Source organism: Rana temporaria, chromosome 1, assembly GCF_905171775.1.
Source record: "Rana temporaria chromosome 1, aRanTem1.1, whole genome shotgun sequence".
NCBI lineage: Eukaryota > Metazoa > Chordata > Amphibia > Anura > Ranidae > Rana > Rana temporaria.
In genome coordinates, this window is record NC_053489.1 from 270,935,253 (window position 1) to 270,947,605 (window position 12,353).

At 39.2% G+C, this 12,353-nt stretch overlaps 1 protein-coding gene across 1 annotated transcript in view; it reads left to right on the forward strand.

Moving 5' to 3' along the window:
* LOC120942288 (G-protein coupled receptor 54-like) overlaps nucleotides 1–12,353 on the forward strand; it is a 163,138-nt gene that overhangs the window by 123,613 nt on the left and 27,172 nt on the right. The window contains exon 3 of the mRNA XM_040355509.1: nucleotides 7,975–8,110. Coding sequence (XP_040211443.1) covers nucleotides 7,975–8,110 — 136 coding nt within the window. The remainder of the gene's footprint in view (nucleotides 1–7,974; nucleotides 8,111–12,353) is intronic.

The window sequence follows — 12,353 nt, forward strand, 5'->3', positions numbered from 1 at the left end:
TTCAAACCTGCCTGGCCCTATGTGAAAAAGTAATTGCCCCCTTCCATGCTGAATCATGAATGAACTGTGATTAACCACAATTTTCACTTGCCACACCCAGGCCTGCTTACTGCCAGATTGGTTGAATTAAAAAATCACTTAAATAGAAGCTGTCTGACAAAGTGAAGCACGCTAAAAGATCTAAAAAAGCTACACATAATGCCGTGATCTAAATAAATTCAAGAACAGATGAGAAACAAAGTCATTGACATGTATCAGTCTGGAAAGGATTACAAAGCCATTTCTAATGCCTCGTACACATGGTCGTTTTTCGGCATGAAAAAAAAACAAAATTTTTCAGCATGTCCAAAAAACAAAGTTTTTCCAACTTCATCATTAAAAACGACGTTGCCCACACACCATCGTTTTTAAAAAATTATGAACAAAGCGCGGTGACGTACAACACCTACAACGGCACTCTAAAGGGGAAGTTCTATTCGCCTTTGGACTGCTTTTAGCTGATTTTGTGTTAGTAAAAGACGATTTGCGCTTTTTTGTCTGTTACAGCGTGATGAATGTGCTTACTCCATTATGAATGGTAGTTTTACCTGAACGAGCGCTCCCGTCTCATAACTCGCTTCTGGGCATGCGCGGGTTTAAAACGTTGTTTTAGCCCACACACGATAATTTTTTACAACCCGAAAAACGACATTTTAAAAAACGACATTAAAAAATGCAGCATGTTTGAATTTTTTTTTTGTCGTTTTTCAGAAGCCGAAAAACGGTGTGAAGCCCACACACGATGATTTTAAATTATGTTTTTAAAAACGTTGTTTTTTTTATGCCGAAAAACGACCGTGTGTATGCGGCATAAGGCTTTGGACACCAGCAAACCACGGTGAGAGCCATTATCCACAAATGGAGAAAACATGGAACAGTGGTGAACCTTACCTGGAGTGGCCAGCCAACTAAAATGACTCCAAGAGCACGACGACTCATCCAGGTCATAAAAGAACAACATCTAAAGAACTGCAGGCCTCACTTGCCTCAGGTAAGATCAGTGTTCATGATTCAACAATAAGATAGAGACTGGGCAAAAATGACATCCATGGGAGAGTTCCAAGGCCAGAGCCACTGCTGACCAAAAAGAGCTCATTTCACAATTACCAAAAAAAATCTTGATTATCCCCAAGACTTTTAGGCAGATATTCTGTGGACTGATGAGACAAAAATGTAACTTTTTGAAAGGTGTGCATCCCTTAACATCTGGCATAAAACAGTCACACATGGTGGTGGTAGTGTGATGGTCTGGGGCTATTTTGCAGCTTCAGGACCTGGACGACTTACCATAATTGATGGAACCAATTCTGAGCTCTACCAGAAAATCCTAAAGGAGAATGTCTGGCCATCAGTTCATGACCTCAAGCTCAAGTGCACTTGGGTTATGCAGCAGGACAATGATCCGAAACACAACAGCAAGTCCACCACCAAATGGTTCAAACGAAGCAAAATTTAGGTTTTGGAGTGGCCTAGTCAAAGCCTGGGCTTAAAGGGGGTGTAAAGGTAAAAAAAAAAAAATCCTAAATAGCTTCCTTTACCTTAGTGCAGTCCTTCCTTACTTACCTCATCCTTCGATTTTGCTTTTAAATGTCCTTATTTGTTCTGAGAAATTCTCACTTCCTGTTCTTGTCTGTAACTCCACACAGTAATGCAAGGCTTTCTCCCTGGTGTGGAGTGTCATGCTCGCCCCCTCCCCTGGAATACAGGAAGGTCAGGGTGCCCACTAACACACAGCTCCTTTCTCTATCTGCAACATAGAGTGTCCTGACTCTCCTGTAATCCAGGGGAGGGGGCGAGCACGACACTCCACACCAGGAAGAAAGCCTTGCATTACTGTGTGGAGTTACAGACAGAAGAACAGGAAGTGAGGATTTCTCAGAAGATATAAGGACTTTTAGGAGCAAAATCGAAGGATGAAGTAAGTGAAGGAGGACTGCACTAACGTAAAGGAAGCTATTTAGGGAAAAAAAATTACCTTCACAACCCCTTTAAATCCAATTGAGATGCTGTATCATGACCTTACACAGGCCGTTCATGCTGGAAAACCCTCCAATGTGAATTAAAACAATTCTGCAAAAGAAGAGTGGGCCAAAATTGCTCTACAGCAATGTGAAAGACTCGTTGCCAGTTTTCGCAGACGCTTGATTGCAGTTGTTGCTGCCAAGGGTGGCACAACCAGTTATTAGGTTTAGGGGGCAATTACTTTTCAAGGCATTGTATATATATTTTTGTACTGAATATGCATATGCACCTTTTTCTTACATGGTAGCTTAGGCATTATGGGCCATATCCTCAAAAGAGATACGACGGCGTATCTACTGATACGCCGTTGTATCCCTGTTTCTATCTTTGGAACTGATCCACAGAATCAGTTTCCAAGAGATAGACAGAAGATCCGATATGTGTAAGGGACTTACACTGCCGGATCTTAGGATGCAGTACCGCATCCGCCACTGGGGGCATTTCGCGACGAAATGCCGCCTCGGGTATGCAAATTAGCACTTACGGAGATCCACAAAGCTTTTCAGCTTCATTTTTTCTCCGTAAGTATTAAGTTGCATGTGTAAAATTAGGGCTGCTTTTACAAAGTGTAAACTGTTTACACCTTGTAAAAGCAGACCCTTCTGTCCAGCGACGCGTTTTTTTTTTTGTTTTAAAAAATTTTTTTCCCGCCGTATCTTTTTTTTTTCCTGACGCAACTTTATTGACCCGTCGCGATCCACAAAGCTTGGCGTAACGTAATTTCGTGCTATGCACGTCGGGAAAATGACGTCACGAGCATGCGCAGTACTGCCGGCGCGGGAGCGTGCCTAATTTAAATGGGAATCGCCCCCATTTGAAGAGGAAGGCCTTGCGCCGGCCGGATTTAAGTTACACCGCTCAAAATTTCTAGGTAAGTGCTTTGTGGATCGGGCACTTAGTTAGAGATTTTGCGGCGGTGTAACTTAAATGGAAAAAGTTACGTTGCGCCGGGTTTTTGAGGATTAGGCCCTATGTTCTTTGCATCAATTATGTTACTAGGCATTTAAATCTCTGCCTGGCTGGTTCTGTGATCTGAGGAATTGTTAGTTTCACACAAAACCAGCTGGATATTCTGACACATTATGGCACAACAAGATAAGTGTAAACAGGTAAAAAAAAAAAAAACTAACTAAGGGGCAGATCCACAAAAGAATTACGCCGGCGTATCTCTTGATACGCCGCGTAATTTCAAATTTTGTGCGTCGTATCTTTGTTTTGTATCTACAAAACAAGATACGACAGGATCTTGGATCGATCCGACAGGCGTACGTCTTGGTACGCCGTCGGATCTTAGATGCAATTTTTCGGCGATTCTGATCAGCCACTCTTGCACTTTACACATCCCTGCCACATTTCATAGTCTTTTGGGAGTTCTAACTTTTTTTCCTGCATGTAGCCAGGCGCTGTTTTACAGATATACGGAAAAGCAGACATTGGGTTGGATTTACTAAAACTGGAGAGTGCAATATCTTGTGCAGCCATGCATAGAAATTAATCAGCTTCCATGTTTTTTGTTTCTGCTTAATTAAACAAACTGAATTAAAAGCTGATTGGCTACTATACACAGCTGCACAAGATTTTGCACTTTCCAGTTTTAGTAAATCAACTCCATTACCTTTTATTCTTCTCTCAAGAAACGGATGTTATGCTTCACCACTCTCTACACCCAGCAGGTGAAGTGCTAAAGCCCATAGACTTCTATGCAGAGTGCTGAGAATCCTGGAAGTTGTAGTTTGAGACAGCAGACATATAATGGGGCCAATTGACTCCTTAAACGACAGATCCCAGAAGGCATTCTGAGGTAGGAGGAGTTGATATGATTTTTAATAAACTGCATTGGAAAGTTCTTCTTGGCACTGAGTAAGTCAGAAAGACAGCACCTCTGCCTGAATATTTCCTGCCAACTGGTGACCATACATAGACCACAGGAAACTAGAGACCACAGCAAAGGTCCGAGACTGGGAGTGAAGACACCCCAAGAGCAGGGCAGCACTGTCCAACGCACAGCACCTGCACAGCTGCCACGTGAGACTGGAGCATCAACTCACCCTCTGCTTCTCACAAGTGATCACCGGATGCTTTTGGGGAGTGACTGAGGGACCCCTCCTTCTACAGCGAGAGGTCACAGCAGCATCCCAGGGACTGGTGAGAGGGCCGCTTACCCATTTCTAATACTGCCAGCAGGGATTAACCTCCCTGGCGGTATGATTCTTTCAGAAAAAACATGCTGAAAGCGGTACCATTATTTGCAAGGAAATTTGGCGTTTTATATTGTAGGTCTGTAATTTTTAGAAATAACTCACTTAAATCTGACCAAACAAGATTCTAATAGGCATCCCGGGTATGACATTTTTTTAAAAACAAAACTATAAATTATAATATAATAAATAATTATAAATAATTATAACAAATAATAATATAATTATAATAAAAATTATTCAATAATGTAATCAAATCAAAATCACTGAAATTTGCTCAGTTGCAGAATTGTTGCTGTCATTATTTTTTTTTTTTTATGACGAATTTCCCCACAAATCGCTATCGCACAATTCTGCAAGTGATTATAATTTATTATCGCTGTTTTTTAGCTGATCTAAAACTATTTTTGACATAAAGGGACACTTTTGGTTGCTATGGACAATCTACAGTTTGCAGGGAGAAAGAGACGTTTTTATTATATAAAATGACATGCATGACACAGGACAGACCGCTAGGGACAAGGGGGGGGTGTTTTTTTTACATACAGTACTGTAATCTATAAGATTACAGTATACTGTATGTATAGTGTTTGTTTACTTTTTTGAATTTGGCGCCGTTCTCCGTCCCCGTGCGTCGTAACGTCGCAGGGAATGGAGATCGGCGTCACACAGAGGCACTGTGTGAATCGAGCGAGGTCCCACTCGCTCACACAGCGCGTTGGCATCGTTGGATCCAGGGACAAGGTAAGTAAACCATGCCTGTGGATCTAGCGAGGCAAGCCCGAGTCTGACTCGGGGTTACCGCTCGCAGCAGGAAAATCTAACCCCGAGTCAGACTCGGGAATACCGCCAGGCAGGTTAAGCCACTGACTCCAAGTCTACCAAATACATACCACACACATGACTGCAGTCTATAGAGCACTTATTCCAAACCTAATCTGCATCTATAACCTATAAAGCATTATACTGTTTATGTTGATTTGGATGCAAAATGTCATCTTATGCCAAGTCCTTACTGTTAACCACTTTGTATGCTAAAATATGTTGTTACCATTGGTAATCCTTTTTAAACTTGCCTAGTAACCAACCTTATTTGATGACGATATATTAGGTTTGAATTTATTACTTGGTTTGGGGCCTGTTTTCTTTAATGTAGAGCTACTTTATTTTTATTTTCTATTTTAAATGATAGACAGAATAGCAACCAAAAATCCAGAAAAAAACTCCACATAAAACAAATTAAAGGAACACTAAAGGTTCGTTTTTTATTAGATCAATTGATTGCTGTAAGCTAGAGCATTTAAATATCACTTACCTCGTTTTTCCTTTTGACCTCCAAAATACAGTAATCCAGGTTTGAAAATGCCATTTCCCGTCTCTCCTCTTCTTGCTTTCCACCAGCATCTGATCCGTTTTGCATGGTGGAAAGCAGAATGTGCTCACCCCCTCTCTATGACTACAGCACTGCGTGAAGATGCTCTCTTATCCCTTACAGGCATGGAGGCTAAGCCTATTGGGAACTGTAGTTCCCATTAGGCCGTGATGTAGCAAGAATGAATGTGCACCGCAAACCAGGAAGTCAGTGAGAATAATGATTCAGGAGTGACGGAGGTGAATAAAACAGCTCGATTTCAACAGGTATCAAACTAGTTATAATGCAAAACATTACTTTTTACTTTATCAGCTACTGTCAGACTTTAATTTAAGAGGAAAATATTTTTGTCTGTACAACCCTTTTAATATAATGTAAGTTGTAGTTCAGTGAGTAAAATAAGTATTTGATACCCAAGCAAAAGTTGGTGACCAGGTTTGCACACTTTTCAGGAGGGATTTTGGTCCACTCTTCTTTAAAGATCTTCTTTAAAGAAGTCCTTAAATGGGTTGTAAAGGTAAACATGTTTTCCCCTAAATAGTTTCCTTTACCTTAGTGCAGTCCTCCTTCATTTACCTCATCCTTCCATTTTGCTTTTAAATGTCCTTATTTCTTCTGATAAATCCTCACTTCCTGTTCTTCTGTCTGTAACTCCACACAGTAATGCAAGGCTTTCTCCCTGGTGTGGAGTGTCGTGCTTGCCCCCTCCCTTGAGGGGGGAGGGGTGAGCAGGAGAGTCAGGACGCCCACTAAGACACAGCTCCTTTCTCTATCTGCAACATAGAGAGTGTCCTGACTCTCCTGTAGTCCAAGGGAGGGGGCGAGCACAACACTCCACACCAGGGAGAAAGCCTTGCATTACTGTGTGGAGTTACAGACAGAAGAACAAACAGGAAGTGAGGATTTTTCAGAAGTAATAAGGACATTTAAAAGCAGAATCGAAGGATGAGGGAAGTGAAGGAGGACTGCACTAAGGTAAAGGAAGCTATTTAGGGGATTTTTTTTTACCTTTACAACCCCTTTAAGGTTTCTTGGCTGTCTCTTAGCAACTTGAAGTTTCAGTTCTTTCCGTAAATTTTCTAAAAATTAGGGTCTGGAGACTGACTAGGCCACTCCATGACCTTAATGTGCTTCTTCTCAAGCCACTCCTTCGGCGTTATGTTTTGGGTCATTGTCATGCTTGAAGACCCATCAACGACCCATCTTTAGTGTTCTGGCTAAGGGAGACGGTTCTTTTTCAAGATTTTACAATATATGGCCCTGTCCATTGGCCCCTCAATTTGGCAAAGTCGGCCTGTACCTTTAGCAGAAACAGCCCCAAAGAATTCTGTTTCCACCTCCAAGCTTGACTGTAGGGATGGTGTTCTTCCAGCATGACAATAACCCAAAACATACCGCCAATGCAACAAGGGAGTGGCTTGAGAAGAAGCACATTAAGGTCAAGGAGTGGCCGAGTCAGACCTAATCCTATAGAAATATTATGAAGGGAACTGAAACTTCGAGTTGCTAAGAGACAGCCAAGAAACCTTAAGGATTTAGAGAAGATCTGTAAAGAAGAGTGGAACAAAATCCCTCTTGATATGTGTGCAAACCTGGTTACCAACTACAAGAAATTTCTTACCTCTGTGCTTGCCAACAAAAGTTTTTCCACCACCACCAAGTACTAAGCCACGTTTTGCTTAGGGATTAAATACTTATTTTATTCACTGAACTGCAACTCATTTTATAACACTTGTATTGTGTTTTTTTTTTTTGGATTTTTGTTGATATTCTGTCTCTATCATTTAAAATACACATATGATAAACATTTTAGACCCCTCGTTTCTTTGAAACCTACAAAATCTGCAGGGGATCAAATGATTATTTTCCCCACTGTATATACATGTAACTTACTTGTAGCCCCAATCAACAAAGAGTGCTAATTTTAAGTGTATTCACCCATAGCAACCAAAGAGAATACATTGGGGGTTATTTACGAAAGGCAAATCCACTTTGCACTACCAGTGCACTTGAAAATGCACTGAAAGTGCACTTGGATGTGCAGTCGCTGTAGATCTGAGGGGGACATGCAAGGAAAATAAAAAACAGCATTTTAGCTTGCACATGATTGGATGAAAAAATCAGCAGAGCTTCCCCTCAGATCTACAGTGATCTACAGCAACTGCACTTACAAGTGCACTTTCAAGTGCACTTGTAGTGCAAAGTGGATTTGCCTTTCGTAAATATCCCCCATTGTGTTGAACTCAGACCAGCAAACAACGAATTCCGATCAATTGTTGTGTGACTTAATTTAAGAAGTAGCAAGGTGTATTTACGTAACACAATATTGCTTTTATTTTCAAGGTGACAGCACAGGCAACCTGTATAACTCTGACCGCAATGAGCGTCGACCGTTGCTATGTGACAGTATATCCACTTCAGTCACTACGACATCGCACTCCTCGCTTAGCCATGGCTGTTAGCCTGGGTATTTGGATAGGTAATTAAACTAACATTTGTAATATGTACACATTTATTTTACGTATGCATTTAAATTGCATATATTAGCATGGGTATCGCTTTAGCTGGTAACAGTGGGGGTTATTTACGAAAGACAAATCCACTTGAAATTGCACTTGGAAGTGCAGTCGCTGTAAATCTGAGGGGTAGATCTGAAATGAGGGGAAGCTCTGCTGATTTTATTATCCAATCATGTGCAAGCTAAAATGCTGTTTTTTATTTTCCTTGCATCCCCCTTGGATCTACAGCAACTGCACTTCCAAGTGCACTTTCAATGCAATTTCAAGTGCACTTTACACTTGTAGTTTGCAATTGTAGTGCAAAGTGGATTTGCCTTTCGTAAATAACGCCCATTGTGTTACATATTAAATGTGAGCAGATTTATTAAGTCTTAAATAACTATGTAAGTATAAAAAGATTATGGAAACATTTTGTGTGAGAAGTTTGAATATGAAGATGTTTTTATGTATTGCCTCCCCTTCTTTCACCTGAATAAAATGTTGACTTTTTCTGAGTTTGAGATGTAGGAGGAGAATTAAATTATTTTTAGAGTATAAGAGCAACGTATGTATTTAACAGTTTTATGTGTTACTGAAGCTGGCCATACATTATACAATTTTCTTGTTCAATGTCCTTTAGATTTACCTTCAGCTATGTGGTGCAAGGGCCTGCCTTGTTGCATACAAATTGAAAGTGATTTGGTTTAAGCTCATATTAGATGGGTTTGATAAATCTAAAGGAAAATTGTACAAGAAAATTGTATAATGTATGGCACACCTTAATTGTAAATTTCATGCTAACCCAGTGACTAGAGAAGAAATGTACTGTAATGTTATTTATTACACAAAACAATTACCTGCCTCCAGGCAGTTTTTTTTCTTTCTCAATATTTTTATTGAATTTTCAATTCTCAAATAGAATTACAAACTGTAAACATACATCTGCAGTTACACAGTGACTGAGTAATTTGCATAAGTGAGTATTGTTACCAATACCAGTATGCAAGACAAACAATATAAAATAGTAAAATAATTAGAATGGATATGAAGTTATTTTAATTGTAATACTTAAAGGTTCATAAATCCCGAAGAGGGAATAAATTGTAAGAATATTAATCAGATGAGTAAGTAGAGGAGGAGAAAAGAAAGGAGATTTAAAGAAGAAGAATTGAGGTTATCATATCAAAGCAAAGCAGGATTTATGTATTATGATTCAAGTCTCATTGTTAGTTAGATTCAGGTATTAGGGTGTTTGGATGTAATAAATCCAAGGGGACCACACCTTGACAAATACAGCTTGTTTATCTTTAAGGCTGCTGTTCAATTTTTCATTTACTATAATCCAAGAAATCTTATTTTTTTACCACATCAAGATTAATCGCTGGAGTCTTCCATGCACGTGCTATTGCTATTTTTGCTGCAGAAAAAATAAAAAAGATAAGAGTTCGAAGATTTCTTGGGGTCCCTTCTGGCAGGTCTGTAAATAGTGCCGTCTTAGAATCTTTAGGTATATTCAGTCCAGTCATGGAATAAATCAATGAAAAAATTCTGGTCCAAAAACGTTGGACTTTGGGGCAGGACCACCAAATATGGTACATGGTTCCCTCTTGTCCACACCCTCTGAAGCAAAGGGGTGAAGTGTCAGGGTATATTTTTGCTAAGTTCGTTGGGACCAAATACCATCTGGATAATACTTTAAAATTTGCTTCTATTAGTGAAGTATTAAGTATTCCTCTGTGCACCATGGTCGACCACTGTTCCCAGATTTCCTTCTCTATAGTTTCACCCAAGTCTAATTCCCATGCAATTTGGTAAGAAGGTTTGGTTTGTTCATCATTGAATATGTAACATAGAACTCTGAGATGTCTCCCCGTGATTCAAGTTTGGATAAGCAGTTATTTTCAAACAAGCTTCTAGCAGTTATATTTATTGAATCTTTATCCAAGGATTTTTTGAAGTGAGTATTAAGATCTAGATTAAATAATTCCGACTATGGAATCTGTAATACTATTTGGAAGTAAGGTAGTGATTTGACTCCTTTGTGGTCAATGAAGTGTGCTATCCTGTAAAGACCCTTATTACTCCATCATGAAAATTGTTGGGAATTTTGTCCAGGAGAAAAGTGTGGATTATTAAATATAGGGGCCACAGGAGAATGTGAAGATTTTAATGGGTATAATTTACATACTGTGTCTCATAGACGCAGGGAGTGGGATAAAGTGGGACTTAAAATTGCTCGACGTTTTTTCGAAGGAAGCTACATCAGAAGATTGGTAGTGAAGGACTGGCTTGTGTTTTCAATAGAACCCAATCAGGATGATATATTGTAGAAAAAATCTGGTAAAGTTGTACTATTTGAGCAGCTCTATAGTACTTCAAAAATTGAGAACTCCTAGACCACCCTTCCATTTGGAAATGTAAAGAGTGGAGCGAGCCACCCTGTATCCACTATTCCCCCAAATGAATTTATATACTAACGATTGAAGTTTTTTAATGTAAGTGAATGGTATTGGAATTGGTAACGTGCAAAAGTAGTATAAAAAGGGAGTATTGTCATTAGGGAATCCCTGTTGAGTACCTCTTTTTATCTGTAAAAGATCAGATTTGTGTCCATGTATAAGAATGTTTGCTGAAGGATTGGAGTATAAAGTACGAATAAGACATAAAAATGTAGGTCCACAATTCCATCTTTTCAGTATGTGGAAGAGAAAAAGGCCAAGAAATGGAGTCAAATGCCTTATGCAGGTCCAATGACAAAAGCATTCCTTGTCTATCACCCATTCCATCCCAATTAGAATGTAAGATAGAGATCAAGTCAACGGTACGTCGAATCTGGTCGTCCTTTAACAAATCCCACTTGGTCAATATTAATATATTGTGCCAAAAATGTGTTAAATCGGTTTGTATATATTTTTGTGAGTAATTTTAAATCGTTATTGATTAGTGATATTGGGCGATAGTTCGCTACGTCACTATGATCTTTATTAGGTTTAGGTATCATGCTTATGTGGGTTCTATTGGAGTCTTCATTAAGTGACATTCCGTTATGTAGTGCATTAAAGAATTTCTGAAGATGGGGTATTATAAGTGGAGCACATTTCTTGTAATAAGAGGCCGAGAAGCCATCAGGTTCCGGAGTCTTGGAAGTATTGGTTTGTTTTATAGCAGTTAGTATTTCGGATATACTAATGTCCTCCTCCAACATTTCACATCACATCAGTAAAAAAATCATTCAGAGTTTTGGGAGGTGGGTCTCCTTGTGCAGAATATAAGGAGGAGTAGTACGATTGGAATATTTCCATAATAATTTGTGGATTTTGTGTCAAATTTCAATTTAGTTGTCTAAGTTTAGGAAGTACAGTTTGACGAAACCGAGGCGTACGTTTTTCGAGCCAATGATGTTCCGGGTTTATCTTTTGATGAGTAAAAGGAGGCTTGATTCCATCTAAGGTACTTTTCTGCTTTAGTGGTTAAGCAAAGGTTCAATTCCAATCAGGTATAATCTATTTTGCTTCTAAGGTCTAGGTTCAGGTGTTATTTGTGTAGGGTAAGTAGATGAATTAATTTATTTTCTTTTTCAATAATTAATGAGTTAGTTTGTTTTTTAATTTAAGATGCTATTCGTATAAGATAGCCTCTAATCGTTGTTTTGTGGGCTTCCCAATTAATTACAGGGGAAGTGTCTTCCGAAATATTAATTGAGAAATAATCCTTAATGTGTTGCTCTATTTCGGAACAGACAGAAGGATCGCTCAAAAGAGAATAATTTAGTCTCCATGAAGCGGGACCCTTGGAGTTTTGCAGGGATTCACATGTGGTCCAGAGTAAAGAGTGATCTGACCAAGTTACTTCCCCAATCTTACTGGATTTAAAAAGAGATATATTAGTAAGGTTTGTGAAGAAGTGATCTATTCTGAAATAGGTATCATGAACATGGGAGAAAAATGTATAATCCTTCCTGGATGGGTTTAACTCTCTCCAAATGTCAATTAATTTATGGTAATGCAATAATTTGGCTAATTCAGATCCGATTTTGGGGAAATGTCATGGAGTGGATGTAGGTTTTTTGGTCTTATTGAAGATGGAGTCTAGGGCTACGTTAGAGTCTCCGCTGAAGAGAATGACTCCCCCTAATTTAGGGTATACTGTATACAAAAATTTACGAAAGAAGGGTAGTTGGTCTGTATTGGGTGCATAGTAAGAAATCAAGGTAACCAGTGTGCC